This window comes from Panthera onca, chromosome F2 (assembly GCF_046562875.1).
Source record: "Panthera onca isolate mPanOnc1 chromosome F2, mPanOnc1 haplotype 2, whole genome shotgun sequence".
NCBI classification, from domain to species: domain Eukaryota; kingdom Metazoa; phylum Chordata; class Mammalia; order Carnivora; family Felidae; genus Panthera; species Panthera onca.
Genome location: NC_138356.1, coordinates 9,458,521 through 9,483,168, shown reverse-complemented (window position 1 = coordinate 9,483,168; position 24,648 = coordinate 9,458,521). Strand labels below are relative to the sequence as shown.

Below are 24,648 nucleotides of genomic sequence, written 5' to 3'. Positions count from 1 at the left end.
CCAAAAACCGATGAAACCAATTGAAGACACAAATAAACAGAAAGGTATTGCGTGTCTTGGATTGGAAGAATTAGTAGTGTTAAACTGCCCATACCGCTCAACGCAATGTATACATTTAATGTAGCCCCTGTCAAAATCCCAATGGCACTTTTCAAAGAAATGGGATAAAATAATCCAAAATTCACGTAGAACCACAAACGACCCAAGTAGCTAAAGCAATTTTAAGCAAGAAGGACAAACCCGGAAGCATCCCATTTCCTGATTTCAAATTACAAAGCGATCGTAATCAAAACAGTGTGGTAGTGGCGTAAAACGTACATGTAAACCAAAGGAATAGAATAGAGAAATAAATCCCCACGTGTACATTTAACTCATCTTTGGCAAAGCGTCAAGAGCATACCGCTGGGAAAAGATAGCTTCCTCAATGAAGGTGCTGGGAAAGCTGGCTATCTATATGCAAAAGAATAAAAGTGGATCCCTGTCTTACACCACTCACTCATCAGAAACTAACTCAAAATGCATACAAGATTTCAGTGCAACACCTGAGATATAAAGCTCTTTGATACTCGTCTGAGCAATGATTTTTTAGAAAAGACACTAAAAGTACAGAAATCAAAAGCAAAAATGAACAAGGAAAATGACATCAAGTTTAAAAGCTGTGCACAGCAAAGGAAACGACTAAAGGAAAAGGCAACCTATGGAATGGCAGAAAATATTTGTAAACCATGTATTTTGATAAGGGTCTAAAGTCCAAAATCTATAAGGAACGCGTTCAACTCAATAGCAAAAGAATAAGTAATCCAGTTTAAAAATGGACAAAGGACCTGAATACATATTTCCCCAAGAAGACCTACAAGTTACTGTCAGTTATATGACAAGTTGTTCAACATCAGTAATCATCAGGGAAGTACACATCAAAACCACAATTGAAATGTTACCTCACCTGTTAGGGTGCCTATTATCAAATAGACAAGAGGTAAATGTTAGCAAGCATGTGGAGAAAATTCTGAGAGCCCTTTTATACCATTGGTGGGAATGTAAATTGGTATAGCCATTATGGAAATACTATGGAGGTTCCTCAAGAAATTAAAAATAGAACTACCATATGATCTAGCAATCCCACTTCTGGATATATATCTAAATGAAATTAGTATCTTGAGATGTTTGTACTCCTGTGTTCATTGTGGCAATAGTTACAATAGCCAAAATACAGAAATGATGGATAAGTACTGATGGATGGATCAGTATAGATACACACACACACACACACACACACACACACACACACACACACACTGGAATGTTATTCTGCCATTAAAAAAAAATCCAAACAAATGTTGAGCTCCTAGAAACAGTGAGTAGAATGGTGATTGCCAGAGTCTAGGGAATGAGGGAAGAGAGGAGGTGTCGGTCTGAGGGTGTAAACTGGTGGTTATGACCACGATGAGTAGGTTCTGAGGTTCAAATATATAGGAAGATGACTGTGGTTAATAATACTGTATTTTAGTAGATCTTAACTAGATCTTAGGCATTCTCACCACAGAACAACTGATAGATGCAGTAGTTAACTTGATTGTGGTTAATCGTTTTACCACCTATCAAGCCATCACACTTGATACGTGTGTGTAGCTTTCTCAGTGAAGCTGCAGGGAAAAGCCGAATATGTCACCAGTGCCACAGTCGTAATTATTCTGGCGTTAAGGTAAGTCTTGATAACTGGTAAGGAAAGTCAGCCCACCATGATAATTTTCCTCCCCCGCCCCTGTCACCAAAACGCCTTGTTCTTTTTCCAAGAAGTGGTTTAAAAAAAAAAGAAGAAAGAAAAAAAAATTATAGGGATTTTGATTGGAGTTTCATTACATCTATAGTTTACTGGTGGGAGAATTGACATCTTTGTCGTTTTTCAGTAATTAATGTTCTTTTCATACAGCTTAATTTTCTCTGTACTGTTTTTGCACATCTTGGGTAGATTTATTTCCAAATAATTTACTTCTTTTGTTAGTTGAAATGGCTTCCGTTTTTATGTTAAATCTGTTTTTTTTAATATCTGTCGCTAGTATCTGTTGCTGGTAAAAAATGCAAGTGATTGTTAAATACCGATCTTGTACCTAGAGACTTGGCTGTGAAAGTTCTGTTATCCTATAATTTATCTACAGGTCCTTTTGGATTTTCTCAGTAGTAAGTCATGAATTGCATGTTATGACTTCACTTCTTCCTTTCTATCCCTTTGCCTCTCTACGCTTGCCACCCTCCCTTAGCGTTCTGCAACGGCTAGGACGCCGTGCACGCTGTTCGCAGAGGTTATGATGGAGGGCAGCTTGATTCGGTGAGGTGCCGGCTGAGTCCTTCACCATCAGGTTTCCGTTGCCACCCTTATCTCCGGCTCCTTCCTCCGGGCTCACTCTGCTCTGGCCGCACTTGCCTCCTTGCTCTGAAAATACCAGCACGCTCCCACCTCCCGCCTTTGCATTTGTTACTCCGTGGGCTGGAAGGATGTAACTTCAGATGCCTGGCGAGGCTCACTTCCTTTAAATCTTCACTCTAACACCGCCTTTGCCTTAGCTACCCTGTCTTCGAAAACAAACAACTTTATTGCAGCGTGATTTTACATATCAGTATCATTTGCCCATTGCAGATATCCAGTTCACTAGTTCTTACTAGATTTGCCGAGCTGTACAACCATTGTCATTAATCAGTGTTACGTTTTCATCACCCTACTAATATCCCTGTGCCCAATTACCACTCATCTGTGTTCCCACCCCTACCCCAGGCAACCACGGATCTACTGTCTCCATAGATTTGCATGTTACAGACATTTCACATTAAATGGAATCATCCAGTATGTGGTCTCTTATTTCTTATTTCACTTAACATAATGTTTTGGGGGTTCACCCTTGCTATAGTATGAATTGTATCTCATTTCTTTTTATGGCTGAATAGCATCCCACTGTATGGATGTACCACATTTTGTTTATCCATTCATCAGTTGATGGGCACTTGGTAGTTTGTAATTTTAGGCTAGTATGAAAAATCCCGGCCACCCTATCTTAAACAGTTACCCTTCTGCTCTCCTGCAACATGCTTCCGGTGCTTCTCTGCTATATTTTAGATCTCCTTGTTATCACTATTCAGCATATGACCTGTTTCACTCATTTGTGCATTGTTTAACTCCCTAGAATCTAAGGGGCACAGGGGCAGAGATTTTTGTCTCAAGTTGATCACTGTTGTACATCGGTTCTGGGAACTGCCTGGCATGTAATAGGCAATCGGTAAAATTTGCTGAATCACTAAAGGGATAAGTGAATGGATGAATTGGATGTTTACACTATATTAAAAATATTTTTTTTATTTAAGTGGCTCTATCTTTCTGTAATATTACAGTTTTTAACTTTCTCTGCGACAATTTGGGATAGTTCAGGCACTTTCCAGAGATTGCTGGTATTTGTAGGGTTTTTATCGTGTGTGACTGTTTACTTACGTAGTTGTCAGTGTTATCGTCACTCTGACACTGTGGTATGGGGTCTGGGCGTGCCATTACGTGCTGCACAAACACAGTGATCTGCTGTGGAAAGGGAGCTTGTCAGAAAGGACAGTACCCAAAAGCCTGCCTCGCTTCAGTCTTAATCCCTACTGGAAATTCACATTTTGGAGACATTTTTCTTGCATGTGGATGTTATGATTTGATAGAGGAAGTCTTCTGATAAGGTAGTACATGAATAAAGTTGACAGTCCGTTATTAACCCAATTCTTAAAATGCAGTCACTTCTTCAGTTTGCCTCGTTTAGGTGTGTCATTATTTACAAAAGTAAATATAAATGTAATATATTAATTGATTTTAATTTTTTAAGCATTTGTTTATTTTTGAGAGAGAAAGAGAGACAGAGCGTGAGCAGGGGAAGGGCAGAGAGAGAGGGAGACACAGAATCCAAAGCAGGCTGCAGGCTCTGAGCTGTCAGCACAGAGCCAGATGCAGAGCTTGAACTCACCAACCTCGAGATAACGGCCTGAGCCAAAGTCGGACGTTTAACCAACGGAGCCATCCAGGCGGCCCTGTAATACATTAATTTAAATCATTGTTTTACAAAGCAGAGTATGTTTTAAGTATTCATTAAGAAGCTTACTGTTGAAAGCAGTGGTTCTCTACTCCCCTATACCTTTACGTTTTTATAGAAGTCAGATTTATTTTATATTTTAATTTTGTGTCCTAGTAAATAAAAACAGAAAATTTGACTTTAGCATTTTATCCTGTGACTTACCTTTGGTATAGTGAAGAGAAGGCTCTTTTTTGTCTGTCTGGATTACTCATTTCAGCCTTGTTTATATTTTATAATATGCTAGCTTATTATCTGTTTTCATTATTTCCAGGTTTCTTTTTTCTATTGATCAAAGCTATATTTTAGATGATTACTTTTCTAGGACATTGTGACTCTTAGCATTCATGAATTATCTGCTCTAAAGCATATTTCTTTCAAGTCCATTGTCACTTTTCTCCTCCTTACAGTTACCGCGTTCAGTTCAGTGTTCCATAATATTGCCAATCTGTTTTCACGCTTTAGATCTGTTGTTTTTTATAAATATCATTAAGCTTTAAATAGCTTGTTTCTTTGATGATTAATTTCTCTATATTTCTCTATATTTGGATTCTCTGAGGCAATAAACTAAACTTGAATATTAAGTTAAATTAATAGTACTTGAAGGCAAGATGTTGCTGGAATTTTTTATATTTTTCCGTTTTGTAACGAAATGCTTCAAAATAAACATACGGCTTTACCGACTTCCAGTGGATGCGATTCGGTCTGAAAAGTTTCTCTCTCTCATGTTTTCTGAGGGGGTATTTCTTCTTTTTAAATGTTTTAGCTGTCATCTATTTTTGGTGCAGATAAATACTGAGGAACACGTAGATGCAGCTGATCAGGAGGTTATCCTATGGGACCGTAAGATTCCTGAGGACATCCTGAAGGAAATCGCCACCCCTAAGGAGGTACCAGCAGAAAGCGTTACTGTCTGGATCGATCCACTGGATGCTACGCAGGAATATACAGGTGACTTCACATGAAAATTCATTTCAGACTTCAGATTGCCATTATATACTGGAGAATCAGAACAAAGACGGGTGGTATATACCTGGTGGGTCAATACTTTACCAGTTTGGCGCGAGCCTTTCCAATTAGGTTTTAAGACAGAGAGCTGGATTCATGCAGTGTGGTGTGAAACCTTTGGATGGACCCAGGTATTCTCAACCTTTTTCTCCCCCCAAAACCACTGTATTATGGCATACTCCCTATTAGGGGTCGTGATTCACTCTATCACTCACTGATCCTTCAGTGAAAGGACGTTTTTATCAGTCGCAACAACAAAATGGTTCCTGTTGGACACCTGTTTCTTGAGGTGTTTGCTTACATACTGAGTTATTATATATTGAGGTGTACATTATTCAGGTATTTATTTATGTAGCCAGAATATAATACTTACTCGTGATTTGAGGAATTGAGGGTTTATTGCGTATACATTTATCTTTAGAATTCAGCATAGTAAGTCGTAGGCATCCAGGGATAAGTAAGTAGCAACATGGAGAATTACTGCCCCCACCGCATTTTCTTTTTTGTTTGTTTGTATTGTTACCTAGGCCTAGCTCAGATTTCATTTCTGTGGATCCTCTCTCTTGCCTTGTTTCTTACACTGAGATATCCAATGCTTGCTTTTTCTCTGCTCTGTTGGTGGATATAGTAAAGGTAATTGCTTACCTATGTGCCCTCCTTCTAGATGATAAGTTCTTTGAATGTGGGGCCTTCTACTTTTTCATCTTTGTATTCTAGTCCTTAAGCACTTACCTTGATTGACCCATAATAGACACTCAGTAGGTAACTATTTGGAGAACAGGAGGAAGACAGAGGAAGGTGTCTAATAGCAACCGAAATTAGAAAATGTTTTGCGGAAGTAGGTCGTAGAAATACAGAATATTGAGGGATTTTTTAATAAACACTTTTCCTAAACTGAGATTGGCTTGATTATATAATAGTGATAATAAATGTGAGCGCCTCTCTTGTGCAGGGACTATTCTAAGTATTTAACTTGATTTTCAAATTTAAAACTAAAGTTTAAAATTACTTACTTTAATAATAACGTATGTTATCGGGGTTTTTTGTTTTCTGTGTTTTTTTTTTCTCCTAGAGGATCTTCGAAAGTATGTCACTACTATGGTGTGTGTGGCTGTGAATGGTAAACCTGTGCTAGGAGTAATACATAAGCCATTTTCTGAATACACAGGTAAGAGATACACTAGAGCTCTCAAGAGTTAACGTTACTAAATCATGTGTCTATAGTACTTACTGTCTTATCAGAATCGCAACTGTAGCTCAGTAATTATTGAGGTCAGTCCCCACCATACCTCACCCTTTCATTGGATACAGTGGGGATTTGGTGTTGGTAACGATAACACATAATGAGGCAGAGCTTTCTAAACTCTCTTTAGAGGACAGAAACCGTGAATGACCATGAGAGATGGAGAGCGTTGAGGAATCCAGTTGGGCACACGCTGTGTTCCTCTCTGTTTCTCTTGTGCTGTGGCTTGGGCTAAGGCCCAGGGCTCATATACATTGGATTCCATGTGGGTTCTGAGACCCACCACCCAGTGGCCTTAGCCAAATCTGTTGTCATGTCAGGAAACCGTGGTGGTTAAGGGCAATGGCGACCTGGCAACCTCAGCATCAAAAATGGATGGTGTCGTGGTGACAGTCTTACTAATCAGGCTAATCCTCGTGTAGCCCTGGACACCATTCAGAGCTCCATTGGACCCTTGGCCCTCCCACCGTCTTGATGTGGTCGTGTCTGTCAGCTTTGTGCAGAAGGCAGATCAGATCTGTGATGGTCACATTGGGAGTTGGGAGCGTGGAGGACCGTGCCAAAGAGCTTTCCGTGCAGCTCGGGATGACCTCGCCCAGAGCCTTGCAAGTGCCAGTGGGCTGCGGCACATAATGGACACAGCCATTATGCTATGGTTTGCTAGAGAGACTAGCCACGGTCTTAGGAATAGCAGTGATAGCGTGGACTGTAGTTACAAGTCCAGAAAGACACCATGAGTTGTCATGATGTACAAGTTGAGGGTGACAGTTAGTGGTGTCAGCGGTATCCTTGACAGTCTGAAGGGACTCCTCATACTTTGAATCGGTAGTTCCCATCAAGAGTCCTTTTGGCTCCACTCTGATGAGGTTCCTGATGGTGACAGTATCCATTTTGCCAGCGCCAGCATTGACCAAGTGTAGTGGGTCGAATAATGCCCCTTTCCAATTCATTTTCACTCCTGTGTTAGTTTTCTGTGGTTGCCATAAAAACAGAAACACAAAAACCCCACAGACTGTCTTTGAACAACAGATATATAGTCCAACACAGTTTTTGGAGGCTTGGAAGTTTAAAATCAGTGTTTTGGCAGAGAAATACTCTTTCTGAAACCTGTAAGGGAGAATTCTTCCATGTTTTTTTCTTAGTTTCTACTAGTTTGACAGCGGTCCATGGTGTTCCTTGGCTTCTGAACACATCACTGCAGTCTCTGCCTTCATCTTTTCACAGTATTCTGCCTATGTATCCGTGGCCTGTGTATCTGTGTGGCTTCTCTTCTTACAAAGACACCATATTGGATTAAGAGTCCACCTCCCCGGTCATGACCTCATCTTAGCTGATTACATCCACAGTAACCCCATTTCCAATAAGGTCAGATTCTGCTATGCTGGGGATTAGGGCTTGAACATACCTTTTGGGGAACATAAACCCATTACATCAGAATCGTAGAATCTACCTTATGTGGAAGTCAGGTCTTCACAGGTGTAATTAAGGTATCGGGATGAGGTCATCCTGGATTAGGGTAGGCCCTTAAATCAGTGAGAGTGTCCTTATAAGAAACTGAGGTTACAGAGACACACGTGATAAGAGGATGGGATGGCGAAGGCACAGAGATGGTGGAAGCTAGGAGAGAGGCATGAAATGGATCCTCCCGTAGAGTTTCCAGAAGGACTCAACCCTACCAGTATCTTGATTTTGACCATTGAGCCCTTTGGCCTGTGAGAAAATACGTTTCTTTCCTCGTAAGCCGCCATGTTTGTGGTGATTCGTGGCGACAGCCCATACAGTGCTGTCGCTTACTCTGGCCTTCTCCGCTGCATGTCGGTGGTGTGGCTGCCACTGCCTACAGAAGCTGGCTCTCTCTTGGGGCGCCTGGGTGGCTCCGTCGGTTGAGCGGCCGACTTCAGCTCAGGTCACGATCTCGCGGTCCGTGGGTTCGAGCCCCGCGTTGGGCTCTGTGCCGACAGCTCAGAGCCTGGAGCCTGCTTCCGATTCTGTGTCTGCCTCTCTCTCTGCCCCTCCCCCGTTCATGCTCTGTCTATTCTTGTTTCAAAAATAAATAAACGTTAAAAAAAAAAACATTAAAAAAAAAGCTGGCTCTCAAGTGGACAGAAATGGAGACAAGGTTAATTTTTGATGACTTTTAACATTTGCTTTGCAGAATAACCTTGTGTCCCAAATTCCAGCTGCTCTGAGATAGGCTGAACATATACTTGAGTGTTGGCTCTGCATTTCAAGACCACATCTGCTTTGTGGTGTTTGACTTTTTATCTTCTTTTCATAATTCAGATAGTTTTTACAGTTGACAGTTTGATGAGCTACAAAAGATTGAGGCCATTACTGCCGACAGGGTGCCTTAAAATAAATTATATAATTGCCTTATGGTTTGTGGATTGCTTTCACATATTTCCTTTAATACTTACCGAGTAAGTTAGGATACGGGTTGGGCCGCTAATTTAGGCTTCTGTAACAAAATGCACCAAAATGCCAGAGGTTCAACAAAATAGTTGATTTCTGCCTTCTCTAACAGCGTGCATGCGGGCAGACCGGGCATGCAGGCTGCTCTCGTTTGCTGTTTTTGCTGTGCTCAGTTTTGCTGCCCGCTTCTGCATGACTGAGGATGGCCCCCTGCTTCTTTCACATTCCACCAGTGCAGAGGATCCAGAAGGGAGACGTGGAGGACATTGTCCACTCAGGGTTTGACCTATAAGTTGCACACATCGCTTCAGCTCACGTCCCATTGACCAAAATGTAGCTGAAACCAGCTGCAGGGGAGGCTAAGAAATGTAGTCTTTATTTTTGGTGGGCATCCAAGCATCCAGTTCAGGGATTCTGTCACTTCGGGGAAAGTAGGGCGAGTGGATATTGGAGCATAACTCAACTCAGCAGTATTGCTACACTTAGTATAACTCATGAGGGAAGGATACACTTACTACTGATACTCCCACTTACGGATGAGAAGATGGGACTCAGAGTTTGATATGTTCCTCAAGGCGGAGCGGTTAACCTGACAAATATTATGCAAATCAGTACATCACGCCATTTTCACAACTCCACGATTCCTAACATTTGGAGAGCGTTTAACCATTTGAAATACGCCCAAGTTCTCTCATTTGAAGCTTGTGATAACTCTGTGACAAAGCAAAGTGTTGTTATTGCCATTTTTTATAGATGAGAAAAGACGCTGAGCAGCTCTTATGAAAGCCACATAGTTCAAAGTGTTACAGCAAGAGCTAACTACTCCTTATTAATATCTGATATTTGTTTAGTATTTTCACAGTTTATGAAATGTATTGACATTCATTCCAAACTCAAAATACCCCTGGAAAGCGTATAAAAGATGAATTACGGTGACTTCCAATTTAAAAAAGAGAAAACAAACATATAAAGGCGATGTACAGGGCTTAAGTCTTTGAAGTCCTGTCTCAGTTTTTTTCTTTTACTTTTTTTTTTTTTTTTAAATTGAAGTATAGTGGACTCCTCCTTTGACAGTGTTCCTCATTGCCTGACTGTATCAGTTAGGGTTGCATTTAGCTGCATACAAAATAAATCTGATTACAGTAGGTAAACAAGTAAAGGTTTTATTTTCCTCACGTAGTGAGATGGCCAAAGGGCAGGGTGCTTCAGTGGCTTTATGATCCTCTTAGGCACCTGACTTCTTGCTTCTTTTCTTAGAAGGTGGCTCTTTGTAGCCTCACGGAGATGGGTGCTTCCAGTTACAATGGCTCTGTTCCAGGCTGGGAGAAAGAGGAAAGAAGAGGGACGAAAGATCTCTTCCCAGATATTCTTTGTGTTAGGAAAGAGTAGCCTGAAGCCCCCTGCTTCTTCATCTCATTGGCCAGAGGTCACATGGCACCCTTAGCTGCAGACAGCCCGCTGCTCCAAAGAGAGTAAAAATCATCATACAGGAAACGCAGAGAAAGTTGATACAGGATAGGCAAATAGATTCACATTCTTGGAGCCCTGATTTCCACATCTGTTCATTTTAGGGGTAGGGGAGAATAAGAATAATAAAATGCCCCTGAAAAAAAAAATCTTTATTCTGTAAGAACATGTATCCTCTCCCGCTATGGTCTTACCTCCTTTAAAATAAAAAGGCCAGAAGTTTCTAACTTAGGAACAAGTTGTGTTCCAAAAATGTTCCTGTAAGTTATGATAAACTGCCCTGTTCTTCTGTGAGGCAGCTGACTTGCCCTGTATGCTGGAACACACGGTGCCTGCTAGTGAGCGGACATTCCAGAAGAATCGATATGTCCTTAATTAGGTGCGGGTTGACCTGCTATTCCTGGATTGAAGCTTTGTTTGGCTTGTGTCCTCTTTTTGGACTGTTATTTTCAGATCCAGCCTGTGTATTGATGTTGGCAGAGTACCAACTGTCAAGTATGAAATGTTTACCAGAATTTAGCTACACTTGACTCTAATGGGAGCTAGATAGTATTGTTACTTGCAGTAGTCAGAGCCAAACTGATCCAAATCCTTATCATACTTAGCTAGAAGTAATTCATTGCCTTTGAAATTCTTAGAAGCAACAGATACTTGAATAGTATTTTAACAGAGTAATGTATAAATGTGTAAGTGTAGTGTATCCACGCAGGGGAAATTTGTAGCTGTTAGAAAGAAGTTACAATGTCTGAGGTCTGTGTTAGCAAAGTACCAACCACTTTTTACCTCCCACTGGGCTTCTTTCTTTCTTTCTTTCTTTCTTTCTTTCTTTCTTTCTTTCTTTCTTTTTCTTTTTAGCATATCTTACAGATAGAATGAGTCCATTCTTTTAGCTGCTATTTTACCTTTTCATGATTACCTCTTCACCAACAATCATTTATTTAAGCACCTACGGAATTTTTAAAGTGCTTGAAATAATTTGTCTGTGTAAGTGTTATAAGAGAATGTATTGAGATTATGTAACATGAAGTATATTTTTAAAATATTAAATTAGTAATTCTTACCTAAATTGTTCTGATACTATCAACAAGAGATACTGTCTTTATTCTCTTAGACAATACTGACCTCTAGAGATGTAGCACTGTAAATTCACTTCTTAGTAGAACCATGGTTTTTGATCATTTCTAAAAAGAATTTAGAGAATTTTTTTGTTTTTTCTTCTTTCTCGTTTTTTAACTTTTATGAATAATTTCAAACAAGCATAAATTGTACTGAATTTCCACATGCTCTTTCCTCTGGATTTAACAGTTGAACATTTTTATGTTTGCTTCCTTTTTTTTTTTTTTTTCATGTGCTTTAAAGAAAATTACAAGGATCATGACATTTTATCCCTATATACTTCACTGTGCATCTCTAAAAAGGACATGTTTCTACATAACAGTTCTGTTAATATAACATTGAAATTAGCATTTATTCCCTAATTGATCCAATACTCCTGTTTTCCCTGGTTGTTTCTTTTTATTTTATTTTATTTTATTTTATTTTATTTTATTTTATTTTATTTTATTTCATTTTATTTATTTTGAGAGAGAGAGAGAGTAAGAGTGTGTGCATGAGTAAGGGAGGTGCAGAGAGAGAGAGAGAGAGAGAGAGAGAGAGAGAGAATCCCAAGCAAGGTCCACACGGTCAGCACGGAGCCCTCTTCGGGGCTCGAACTCACCAGACTGGGAGATCATGACCTGGGCTGAAAACAAGAGTCGGATGCTTAACCAACTGAGCCACCAAGGCACCCCTTCCCTCAATTGTCACTAAAGTGGATTTCACAACTGGCTACTTCAAACCAAGATCCAGTCTCATGACATGCATTTTTTTGTTGCTCTGTTAAGTTCTCTTAATCTAGAACAACCTCTAGTCCTGTTCTTCCCTGTGACATTACTTGTTGAGATCAAATTACTTGTTACATAATGTCCTGCTCTTTGGATTTCTCTGATTATTTGCTCGGGGTGTCCTTTAACTTGTTTATTTTTCATATTCTTTTTCTTCTAAAGTGCAAATTAGATCCGAAGCCTTGACTGGCCTAAGGTTAGCATTTTTGTGAATACGTTGTAGATACTCATCATGTACTTCCCGCTGCATCATTTTACATGACGTATCCTATCTCGTCTCATTACTAGTGATGCTAAGATGTTTAAAGTGGTCATGACTAGATCTGCTATAAATTATTTTTATTCTCTGGCTACCAGCAGGTAGTCTGGAGAAATACTTTGGCACCGTTTGAGATCAGGATTCCGTTAAGCCTTTCACAAAATAGTTTTAAGATCTATTAAAGCTGTGGGCCACCTGGGTGGCTCAGTTGGTTAAATGTCCAGCTTCAGCTCAGGTCATGATGTCACAGCTCATGAGTTCGAGCCCCATGTCAGGCTCTGTGCTGACAGCTCAGAGCCTGCTTCAGATATTCTCTCTCTCTCTCTCTCTCTCTCTGCCCCTCCCCCGCTCACATCTCTGTCTGTCTCTCTCGAATATAAATAAACATTTTTAAAAAAAGATCTGTTAAAGATGTAAAATGGAATTTTCTAATTCTGTGTGTTTTTTCAAAAAAACTGTTTTCAAAACTAAAATTCGTGTGTAGAGCAATTTCATCAACTGGAATTGTTGATCCTGAAATGTAGTTCCTACTAGAAAGACAAAATACATAGTTAACTTCTTTTTCTTTACCAATTTCTGAGTAAGGACTTCGGGTAAAAATGACCTCCAGCGGAAACAGATGTTATTTTTTCCAGGAAGAGCAGGATTTTTCCTTTATTTTTTTTAATATCCTTGACATCTCATGGATTTTTATGTATTCAGTGTGATTCAACCTACAGTTATTATTTTTAAGTTAAATTTGTTCTTTTTGTTGCCTACTCTTTATTAAAATACCTTTGTATACAACTTTTTTGTTTAAATGCCATTCATTATGTAGTCCTTAGGTATCGTCCGTTGGGTCTCCCCTATGAGCAACAAAGAAATTAGTTTCCTTTAGCCTCCTTGACTACCATTGTATTTTAGTCAGTCGTAGCTTTTTCGACCTGTGTCTTTCTGCTCTTCAGCTCTTTAGATTTACATGGTATCCTTTGACTCTAACCATTCAACTGTGATTGGTTTACACACTTTGATTCTTACACACAAATCATTTACACACTTTGATTCTTCTGAATCCTTTATTCCTGTCTTTGGTTTCCTCTTAAATCCCCAGTTAAATTTATTCAGTGCTGACCAACAGTGCTTTTGCTGAGTGTTCTTCAGTCCTCCTTCAGTTGGCTAAAGCTCATCCTGTAATGGATTACTTCAGAAGAGCTAGCACATAGCTGTCCTTCCTATTATCTGAGTTCTTAACGTGTTAAAAGCTCTTCCTGTAGCCTTGATACATGAAAGACTCAGCTACTTCCAAACTCTTTGGTTTAGCCCCCTATCCTTGGGTGCTCTAACAAATTTCCATAAACTTGAGGGCTTACAACAACAGAAATTTATTTTCTCGCAGTTTTGGGGCCAGAAGTCTGATACCAAGTCGTTACCAGTGCCGTGCTCCCTCTTGAAGACTTCCCTTGCCTCTTCTAGCTTCTGGTGGCACGAGACATCCCTTGGTGCCCTGGTTTGTAGACCCATCACTCCATGCCTCCTCCTTCCCATTCTCTCAGTCTGTGTTTTGTGTGTCCTGTTTTTGTAAGGACACCAGTCATTGAATTTAGGGCCTACTCTAATCCAGTGTGACCTTGACTTGAATTACATCTGCAAAGACCCTGTATCCAAATGAGGTCACATTCGAAGGTTCGTAGCAGGCATGAATTTTAGTAGGACACTGTCTTACCCCCGCTGCACTCTTTTCTCTTGGTTACTGGTAGAAAATATTGAACTGATTAATATCCGTGTGGGTGCATGTTGAATCCCATTGGCAGCGAAGCTGATAATCCGATTTTCTTTCCTTTGTAAGGAGCTTGGTATTTTTGCCTGGAGTGCCAAGGAACTTTATCTTGGAAGTCTAATAATAGAACTCTAGATGTCAGATACAGAGTTGGCTTTCTGGGCAGATGTCTACACAGTGTGTCTCTCTGTGTGGACATTTTGGTCCTCTTTTCTTTCAGGCACGATCTTTTGGACCATAATTTTACAATGGGTTCTATCTCATGGCTCCTGGTTCCCTTTTTCAGAGACCTGCTAATATGTATATACTGACTCTTCTTCCGCTGACGTCTGTGTGTCGCCTTCCCTCTGGTCCCTTTAATCAGTTTTCTCGTTTTCGCTTATCCTTTGCCGTCCTCCTTGCCTGCTCTGATTTTGGGCCACGCTGTTGCCCTTCCGTATATCCCACCATCTAGGGCTGTCTTCAGCCATCTTGTGTTTCTGTTGTTGTTGTTGTCGTTTTCAATTTCTTCCCCACGTTACGCGAGGGCCCATTTCGTTTCACTACGTTCCTACTTCTCTACCTGTCCTCAGTTGTTTCCTTGTTCCATGGTGTTCTTTTGGGTTTTTTTGTTGCCTCTTTCTTTCTTTCTTTCTTTCTTTCTTTCTTTCTTTCTTTCTTTCTTTCTTGTTCTCTAGAATATTGTGTTACCGTTTTATTCTGCGTGATCTATGAGCATTTTCAAGTAGCCTGGAACGTTTCGACCTTCATTCGTTGTGTTTTCTTCTTCTGGTTTCAGCGGACTTTGCAGTAGTCGGCATTTCTCATTCCCATCTGGGCCGCGGCACTGCCGTTGCGGAGTTGTGGGAAGGTGTTTGGGTGGTTCTCAGCCCAGGAGCTTTCTTCTCCGTTAGGTGAGGAAGACATTATCTTGGTTAGCAGGCATCTTGTTTTGTTTCTACCCTTCTGCTTTCTTATTTCAGGAGGGCCCTTATCTCCAACTCCTCCTTTTCTTTAGTTCTGTTTGCAGTCTCCCATCTTTGTCTCTCGTGGAGACACTCATGGAGATACGTCCCGATAGGTGTTGTGTGCCCTCAGGACTTCACTTGGGCTCTGTGTCTTCTCCTGGCCTCCTCTTGTCGCTGCTCTCTTGCCACATTTCAGGCCCGCTTTCAGGAGTTCTCATCTCAGATGGGACCTTTTCCCTCTGGGGAGAAATCCCGGCCGCTGTTCTCTGACTTCTCCCACCACCGAGAGTCCTCCAACCTCTTGGCATGTCCGGAGCTCCTGTCACAGTCCCCACCCTGGGATCAGCCGCGGCACTCATTCTGCTGACCTTCAGTGTTTACTTCTCTTCTTTCTCCGAAGTTTGCGTTTGTGACCAGTCTCCGTCTTCTACTGATTCCTTAGCTGTTGATGAAGGGTGTTCGTATTTGCCCTCCTTGTCTCTGTGTGTGGTTTTTAGAGAGAAGTGTGACGGGAGTCCAAGAGCCTGCCACCATCTTTGGGGAACTCAGAAACCCCGACTCCGCCTACTTTTTTGATGTTTTCCTGCAGCCGGAAGTAAGCGGTAATGCAGCTGCTGTTGTCCAGACAGCATGCAGCCATGGCGGACTGTTTTTCCCCATGGTGAGTGACTGCTAGAGCACCAAGCTAATGGGGATGATTCTGAGTAAGTCCGTTCTCTTGTATAGCTTGGTAGTCACTGAGGAAAACTTGCAAGCCGAGAAAAACATTTCAAGCCATCTCGAGGGTCTCCTCACCTTCTTATAAGTTCCTGTTCTATTTTGAAATCTAGAGCATTTTTTTACGCTCTCCGACAAAGCAGATACGTAACCCTAACTCCCCCCTTGAGCTGCCTTATGTTTATAAAGCTCCCTTAGGAGATGGGTCCAATATGCGAATAATTGAAACTACGAATGGATCAGAAATAGAGGTAGTATAGGAGCAAAACCTGTTTTAAGTTGTTAATTATCCAGGGTAACTAGTTTTGCTGCTTATGTCCTAGGTGGTCACAGGAGGGGTTCCCCAGGAGCCAGACTTTTGACGTGGAGATGAGCACGCAGGATGTTTCCTGAAGAGTTATTTGTGTAGGGGAGGGGAAGACGCTGGCCGAGCTACAGGGAGATTGGGGTGTAATCCCAGTGAGCACTCAGCAGCTCACAAGGAGCTCTGGAACCTGGGCGTCGTTAAGTCAAGTCTTAAGTAGCCACTGTCTCTGGTTGGGCAGGATTACACGGCCTTTTTTAACTTGGTCTTCATATTTGCCTATTAGTGTAAAAAAAATACTAAATATTACTCTGGTTCTCAGAAAAAAAATATTTCCATTTTGGAAAAAAAATACAAGCAATTCTGTGTAAAAGGATATTTTTCCAGTCAACCCTTTGTACGTTGAGTTTCAGTTTCAAAAAGCTTCAGTGCTGTTAATGGGTATTCTATTTGCTTTTCAGCTTGGGCCATGGTAGATGGCGGGTCCAACGTGAAAGCCCGCACTTCCTACAACGAGAGGACCCCGAGGATCGTTGTGTCACGCTCCCATTCAGGAATGGTCAAGCAGGTTGCTCTTCAGACTTTTGGAAACCAGACCACCATTATCCCAGCTGGTGGTGCCGGTATGTTCCTACCCCCCTTGTGGCGCCGGTGCCCCGCGTCCCCAGCACGGTCAGGGCTTCTGTCAGGAGGAAGGTTCGCTTGTCCTGTGCTCGGGAAGAAAAGGGAGGATAGAGCGCGTGCTCTCCCGACAGGCCTGGTCTCCTACTTGGTAATGTCTGGGGTGGGATCTCAGTCACACATGCCTTCGTATGAGCCACGGTGTCAACAGTAGCGGCACGTCTCAGCCCGGTGACTCCCGCTCCTCGAACACTGAGGCGGCATCTTCACGTCAGTGGCGTAAGTCATCGCGCTGGGAGCTTCGCTGCAGGAGTATCTGTGAGGAGAGGGGAGATCCAGCACATTCCGATGCTTCGTGTGGCAGAACGATGCCAGGCGTCATCACGAGGGTCCCTAGAGTGGCTGATCCGCGGGTCACTTTCGACACCTCTGAACTCTTCAGCCTTCGTGTCCGGGGCGAGCCCGAGTCTAGTGGCCACCCAGCTCGTCGCACGTTCTCTACCGTTTTATTACCTGAGTTACTGATCCGGGGTCGGCTTACTCTCTCTGAAAGGCCAGCTATAAATGTTTAAGGCTTTACGAGCCACATATGGACCCTCTTGGATGTGTGGGTTTCTGGCACCCTTTAAAAATCCAGAAAACCATTCGTGGCCTTAGGGTTCTACAAAACCGGCACATGGCCTGGATGTGGCTCATAGGCCGTTTGCCTCCCCTTGTTTTGAGTGCCATTGAATAGGACAGAAGTGTTTTCACTCCAGTGAGTAACACATTGTGGTCAGAAACGTGTGTTTGAAGACCTTTTCACCACAGTAATAAAGGAAAAAGTAATGCTGATTAACTTTTAAGCCCAGTAATTTTAATTTAGTGATTACATATAGGTACCTTACTTAATATGACTTCATTGTTTTCTTATAAGCTCTCTGTTAGGCTGGTTAGGAAAGGTAAGGTTCAGAATACCTGGTGGGAATGGGATAAACCAGATCCTGGACCTGGTTTCATCTGTGTGTTTTATTATATTATTTTTTTAAAAAACTTTGCCTCATTACAATAAGGGCTTCAGATTGTAGTGCTCGGTCTTTCAAATCCAGTGCTCGTGGGTATTTAGATGGATTTAGCTTCAGTGTAGTATTCCGTAGGAAATGAGACATAGTGTATGTATCATTCCATAGAAAACAACCACAAAGTAGATTTAAATTTAAAAGATTATAGACGTGTGTTTGGTTACACTTAAGAATAGCTTCGTAAGTTATTTTGCAGTATATTTTCCACTCATTTGGGTTTAATGTCTGGCTGTTATTTGAAAAAAAAAAATAAAAAGAACAAAACTATTTTTAGATAATTTTAGACTTAGCCCTTGCAAACACAGTCAAGAGAACTCCTTCACGTCCTGTGCCGTTACTTTTAACAATGTACTCTTAAACAGGAAGCTACTCTCTTTAAATCTTGGGAATAGTAACTTAAATTCTGTGTTCACCTTTTAGGTTATAAAGTCTTAGCACTCTTGGATGTACCCGATAAGAGTCAAGAAAAAGCTGATCTGTATATCCATGTGACATACATCAAAAAATGGGATATATGTGCTGGCAACGCCATCTTAAAAGCCCTTGGGGGGCATATGACTACCCTGAGCGGTGAAGAAATCAGTTACACTGGGTCCGACGGCATTGAAGGAGGGCTCCTTGCCAGCATCAGAATGAACCACCAAGCCCTGGTCAGAAAACTGCCAGATCTAGAGAAGACAGGACATAAATAAGCAAAGCTGATTACAGGTCACAGCTCTTCCCAAGTTGAATGGTCCGCTGAAACACCGGGGGCTTCAAAGCATCGGTGCAGACTATGCATGGTTAAGGCCATCCTGAACTTTCTAAAGTATTTATGAAGCATCAGAGACTTATTTTCCCTGTAATAGGATGGAAGATCAGGGAAAATGGGTTGCTTCGTGTCTCAAGTATTGTCTTTATTTTTGAGACGATTTTCGTACAGTTGTCATACACAAGGCGCATATATATATATATGTATATATATATATTTGTGAATTAAAATCTACAGCTGAGTACATTGTTCTGAGTCACCATTTTCACACAACATCACGAACCTTCACTGTTTGTTCGTACTTTCATATAGAATTGGGCTGAAGAAAGGATTGATTTTGTGTAGATTTAATAATTACTTTACAATTGTATCTCATTGAAAATAAAGTTATTGGGGGTTTTTACCCCTAATGCAGATAGAAAGCACAAGCAGCCACGTATTCATTAATATGCAACAAATGCTCTATTTATCTGTTGCTGAATATTTCTTAAGGATTAAAATAGAAAAAGCTGAAATTGTTTTCATTCTTCGAAATTTTAATAACAGGTTCACCAGCTAGTCGAGAATATAGCTGTTTGATGGTTGAGTTGTAATTGTAGTTTCCATGTGTGTGTTTTGTTTTGTTCTGTTTTCTTTTGATACAGAACGGTGTATTTGTACCCCTGGGTTCAACGTTTCTGCCATCTTCCTACTGATTTTCGTTTGCTCTGTGGACAGTGCATGGTTCCATCCTTTCCCTCCCGACCAACATTTAGTTTTAACTCATAAGGTCTGGATTAAGGTTTCAGGGTTAGCACTAGGATTTTGGTACATTTTCTCATTAGGGATAAATGATGCACTATAAGAATATAAATGATTCTATTAATTGACTTATTTGACAATTACATGGCTTAAGCTAGCTTTCGTTATTTTAAAAAACTTTGTTTTAGTACTTTTTAAACAATTTGCCAGGTTTGAATGTAGAGATTCTCTCCCTATCAAGAATGATTTCTGGTTGCTTTTACCATTAATAAATGCACCTAACCTAACTAAATTCTCAAGGTAGTAACTTTTAAGATACTTTGAAGTTTCCATTCAGATTAAAATAATGATGGTTAATGTTACTTTTTGATTAATTTTTTAAAATTCGGTGTGTGGAATCTGGTTGGAAGAAAGGCGGTTGAGTCTTCACTGAGTCACTACAATTAGCCCCTTACTTTGTAAACTGTCTTTCCTGGGGATGCCGGATTTCTCTCAGTGTGAGATCTGGAAACTCTGTGTAAACAAATACCGTTATTTCATGTGACTTCGTATTTTATAACATTCTGATAAAGGGGGTGGGATGGCTTATTTTGTTTTCTTTAAAATAGCTTTCCATTTATTTTCCTATCTTGGAGGTGAAATTGACCAAAGAATGGACATCCTCATCTGGTGGCACGTGCATACAACTTTAGGTCTGCGTTTTACACGGTCTCCAAAGCCCTTTACTTCCTCATTAGGGACTTGAATCCAGTAGGATGCACGTGTTTCTCCTCAATATCCAGCAGCTGGTCACCAGTCTGGGAGTGGAGTGGGCCTCAATAGGTGGGATTTTGTTCAATGAAAATTCATGCAACGTTTTGGTAGTCGGGACACTTGGTATTTAAACAGGACTTTGGGATTCAGAACAGAAAATCGGAGAGCTCACCTTCCTACTTGGCAATGAAATGAGAACACTTTTTCTCAGCAGGGATGGCAGAGGCTTGTATTATTTCCAGAGTCCGTGGTAGAAGCAGTTAATTATAATGTGTCAAATATGGGGAAACGGGACCGGCATACTAGGAACTGGTGTCTGATTGGGAGTTGTTGGTTGTTTTTGTTTTGTTTTTTTCAGCAATAGACGGAAACTTTCTAACTTCATGGAAATGAAACCAGTTCATATTAGCAAGCATGACTGCTTTGGTTTTATTTTTAATTTCATTAATCTGCATGTAGATAATGACTTGCGAAGGGCTTGTGTGCAAAAATTAAGATCTTGGCTGGCAGTTAAATGCATTATTTATATAATTTATTGGGTAGAGGCTAATTACTAATGGTTTTTAGGTGCTTTCATAGAGAGTTTGTTTTGAAATTTTGCTTTTGTTTCCAAAAGTCAGTCTACATTACAGAACTAATAGAAGTACAAAGAACAGTGTTTATATTTATTTATGTGAGACATTGTGCCAGAACATACCAGTGAAACACCATGAATAAGTAAGGCATGTAATATCTCCCAGAATTACAGAAATAAAATCACTTCTAAAATGTAGCACAATAATTAGAGTTTAACTTTTAGTGACCCTGAACCTCCCTGACTCCTGGCCTTCTCTTTCCTTTATCTTTACCCTCACTGAGAGCACAGTGTTCCCTTAAAATTTGAGTTTTACCCATCACACTTAGTAAAAACAGGGACGCCAGTAACCTCAGTACTTATCTGCCGTCCCCCTCCTCTGCCCTTGGTCTTTACCTTGTTCTCGATGCCCTCAGCCCCTTAATGTTCTTCGCTCTCTGCCCCTCTTTCTTGACCAGCACTCTTCCCCAACGCTCAACCCCTGAATTCTCTCATAGACCTACTTTTCTCCAGGTTGGCTGCTGAGATCTCCCGGTAGAACGGAGACGCTAGGTCAGTTCCCAGCCAGGGAGACGAAGCCTTGTCAGAGTTCTGGTTGACCGTTACTTTTCAGAGACGTCTCAAAAAGCAAGGGAAGATCACCTTCAAAACCACAAAGATCCACCCTGTCAAGGCTAATCCGGTGCTTCTGTCTATACGGAGCATTTCTTCAGATCCGTTCTTCACAGAACCGAAAATGCAGTCAATACGAGAAGTAGGTATATAGGCCTGCTTAAGAAAACTTGCTTTTCCTGTTCGTTTTCACACTTCTGTCCCTATTTCAGCGGAGATTACCGAGAGCCTACGAGACGGATCATTTCCGTCCGGTGTTCAGTTGCCGGGCAAAATTCTTTCCCCCAATTTTAGTGGTTTTTCTTGATTTTAAATCCACATTCAAGTGAATTATTTATGGCTGTATGATGAAGCTGAGAAGTGCTTTGGTTGATGTGGTTGAAGCAACACTTGTGCAAATTCCGTTTGCGCGGTGTGCCCTTGGAATATTGTGCAAATTGGGTCAGAAGAAGTGGGGGAGGGGCGGCGGCTAAGAAGAGAGTCCGGAAGAAGAACAAGCGTCCAGGGGCGGGGAGGGGAGGGAGGCCGCAAACCGCTGCCCCCAGAGATGGGGAGCTCTGCCCTGGTCTCAGATGCTCAGAAACTGGATCTTACTCGGGCTTGGAAGGTGAGAACTCTCTCTGATAGCCCAGCATAAGTAGAGAGAGCTGGGGTGCCACCACGCCCTGTTCCCCAGAAAAGAAAAACATCCAGCTTGCCTCTCCTTGGTAACACCTTGAAAATGACCTTATGGAGACAATCTTTGGCAGGTTAAAAATAGAAACCGCTTGGATCATTCTAGCTGTAGCTGTTTGCGTTGGCTAGGTGTTGACTGGTCCTGGATAGAAACGGCGATTTTGCGTTTTTGATCCGGGTTGAATTTAAGACGCATTATTTTCAGTATATGCCTACAAAACGTCTGTCTTGTAACTGTTGTGTAAAATAAACCTATTCTACGGTTTCATTTTTATCCTAAAAAAAAGTTGTGCCTTAACAATAGGGCATTGTATGTTAATAAGGGAAAACAAAATCTTTTTTTAATAGATGGGGAAAATAGGAACTTTTTGCCATTAAAATTTAAGTTCTTTTAGCATTTTTAATATTAGAGTTGGGGAAAATTCATTGAAGTTAAATACAATTGATATAAAATTATTTTTGCATAATCTAGCATTTACAACTGAAGTGCGTTTTTATAAGAACTGGCATCTTGATGTATATAGGTCTGAAATGATACTTCATCCTTTGGTTTTTTCATTTGAATTGATACAAGACCAGGGTAAGGTACGTTTTGGTTTTTATTTGACTTTTAAATCATTTCAGCGTGCTATTGTATCTGTTCTGCTAGTCCTCTGAGTTGCTTTGGTTCCTAAAGATTAGCTATTTGTTCGTGGTACCATATCAATAATTTATTGATGCTACAAAAAAAAAAAAAAATACTGTGTGTCACGTGACTTAAACCAGAACAGTTCCTGGATTGAAGGGGGGAGGATGGGGAGGGGGGGGCTTCCAATTAGCAGTTACTAAGAGGACAAGAATTGAACTTTGTACTTCAAAAGAAGGTTTTGGCTTTATGAGGTGCTGTTTATGTGAGTTGTTTATTTTCATTTTATCAAAACCTGGCAGGTGTTAGCATTCCAATTTACTGTTGGTTTCTTTTTAAAAAAATTTATTTTTAAAGTTGGATGGTGAATTAATTCTGTGGGAAAATGAGGTTTATAAGTAGTTTGTTGTGTTTTTTTTTTTTTTGAGATAATACAAGCCAAACTTTTAGAAGTTAAAGCTGATGAAGAATATTAAAATGTTACATATTGTGTTTGTACATGTTCCCTAAAGTATTATAATTAAGGTAATTTGTGTAAATCACAAAAGCAGAAACTTTGATGTTTGATTAGTAGTATGTTGTGTTAGAATTCCTCTTGGAGTATGTTCTATGTGTAGTAAGTTATTATTCAGAAGGGACGTGCTCATCCTGTATTTTTTTAAATAGGAAATACAGCATGCCAAAGTCCTTATTAGGTCGGTTTACCTACGGGACTTCCATCTCTGTCCCCAAATTCTCTCTCGTCATCATTTATGCTGAATTGAGGAGGTAACGTTTGAGGACTTTAATATCATGTGTAAAATATGGACTTCTATTTCCATGTAACATGACGTCTTCCATTGGCAGGAACCAAAGCTAGTCGTAGAGTCTAACAAGAGAGACCCTGTTCTGCCATGATGAACTGTGGTGCTCCTGATGGATTTTTCCCCCCATTTGATGATGTTACTTAAGCTACTAGAGGTGTATACACACGGGGTTGAGTTTACGCTAAACTATGAAATGGTGTTTCCTGTTCATGTCCCTGCCTCTTCAAACTTTGCTTTTTTAATTGACTTGACTTCTGTGGATCTCTTCCTTGTAATAGGCTAACGCCGATGAGAAGGATTAAACTAAACATGCCCCTTCCCTTCGAATACCCCTTCCCTTTTGACACGTTTAAACCTAAAGGGGAGCTAGTTCATTTGCTGTTGCCGAGACCTGCCTAGACCCCAGAGTTTTCTTGGCATGCTGTATCCTGCCTCACCCACACCACCAAATTTCAGGGGGGTCCCGATTTTATCTCTACTGAGAAGCAAACTCTCCTCCCTCCATGGCTTTAGAGCAGTTATTTTGTACCTCGCCTGTAGCACTCATGGTTCTATGTGCTGTTGTAAACTTCTTAGGGACAGGGATTATGTCTTGGTGATTTTTGTATTTCCACCTCAGCCCCAGCAGCTAGCCCAGTGTCTTGAACAAATTAGGTGCTTAATGTATGTTGAACTGAACTGAATAAAGGGTTACTATTGGCATAAGCATTTCTCATGCCTCAGTTGTGTAAGCTGCTTGTTTTGTTAACTGCAAATATTTATGATTATCACCCCACGCACTAAATTAGTTTTAAAAGTTTTGCTTTCTTTCCTTCAGATGCTACCCCATGGACGTTTACCTCTAGAAAATGTGATTGCTTCCAACGAAATGACTATCCCAAACTCTCTGCCCCTGGACATATGTTGCCAAACTGAAATTTGAATTTTCTGAATAAATTGGTCATGTCTGGAAGAGATGGTGTGCTGCACCTGCTTTTTTCCTCTCTCTCTGTTTTTAAACTAGGGTAACACACATCCACAGATTTACCGTTCTAACCATCTGTAAGTGCACAATTCAGTGTCATTAAATACATTCACAACATTGTACAACCTCCACCACCGTGCTTTTGAAGAAGCCGTTCATCATCCCAAGCAGAAACTACCCATTGAGCCACTCCCCATGCCCCCTTCCCCTCAGCCCCTGGAACCGTCTGTCCTGCTTTTTCTACGAGTGCATCTGCTTTTGAACGCTTAATTTTCCGGGATTCTCGGTCTTCTCACACCGGGTACAGAAAAGGCGTCTGCGTGAAAAGGGGCGTACAAGGCAAACATAGCCATAACGGAAGTGTAACTTGCATTCTCC

The 24,648-nt window shown here is 40.9% G+C and overlaps 1 protein-coding gene across 3 annotated transcripts in view; it reads left to right on the top strand.

The window, feature by feature from the left end:
• Positions 1-24,260, top strand: part of BPNT2 (3'(2'), 5'-bisphosphate nucleotidase 2) — a 36,653-nt gene extending 12,393 nt beyond the window's left edge. Inside the window, exons 2-6 of one of the 3 annotated variants that reach the window (XR_009603432.2) lie at positions 4,880-5,042; positions 6,172-6,267; positions 16,549-16,710; positions 18,190-21,342; positions 24,124-24,260. Coding sequence is in view for 1 of the 3 variants with exons in the window: in XM_060610569.3 (XP_060466552.1) it covers positions 4,880-5,042; positions 6,172-6,267; positions 16,549-16,710; positions 18,190-18,461 (693 nt within the window). In the remaining 2 variants the exon portion in view is untranslated. Of the gene's footprint in view, positions 1-4,879; positions 5,043-6,171; positions 6,268-16,548; positions 16,711-18,189 lie in introns of all 3 variants that reach the window. The other 2 variants (XR_009603431.3, XM_060610569.3) reach the window with 2 other exon arrangements.
• Positions 24,261-24,648: the final 388 nt, after the last annotated feature.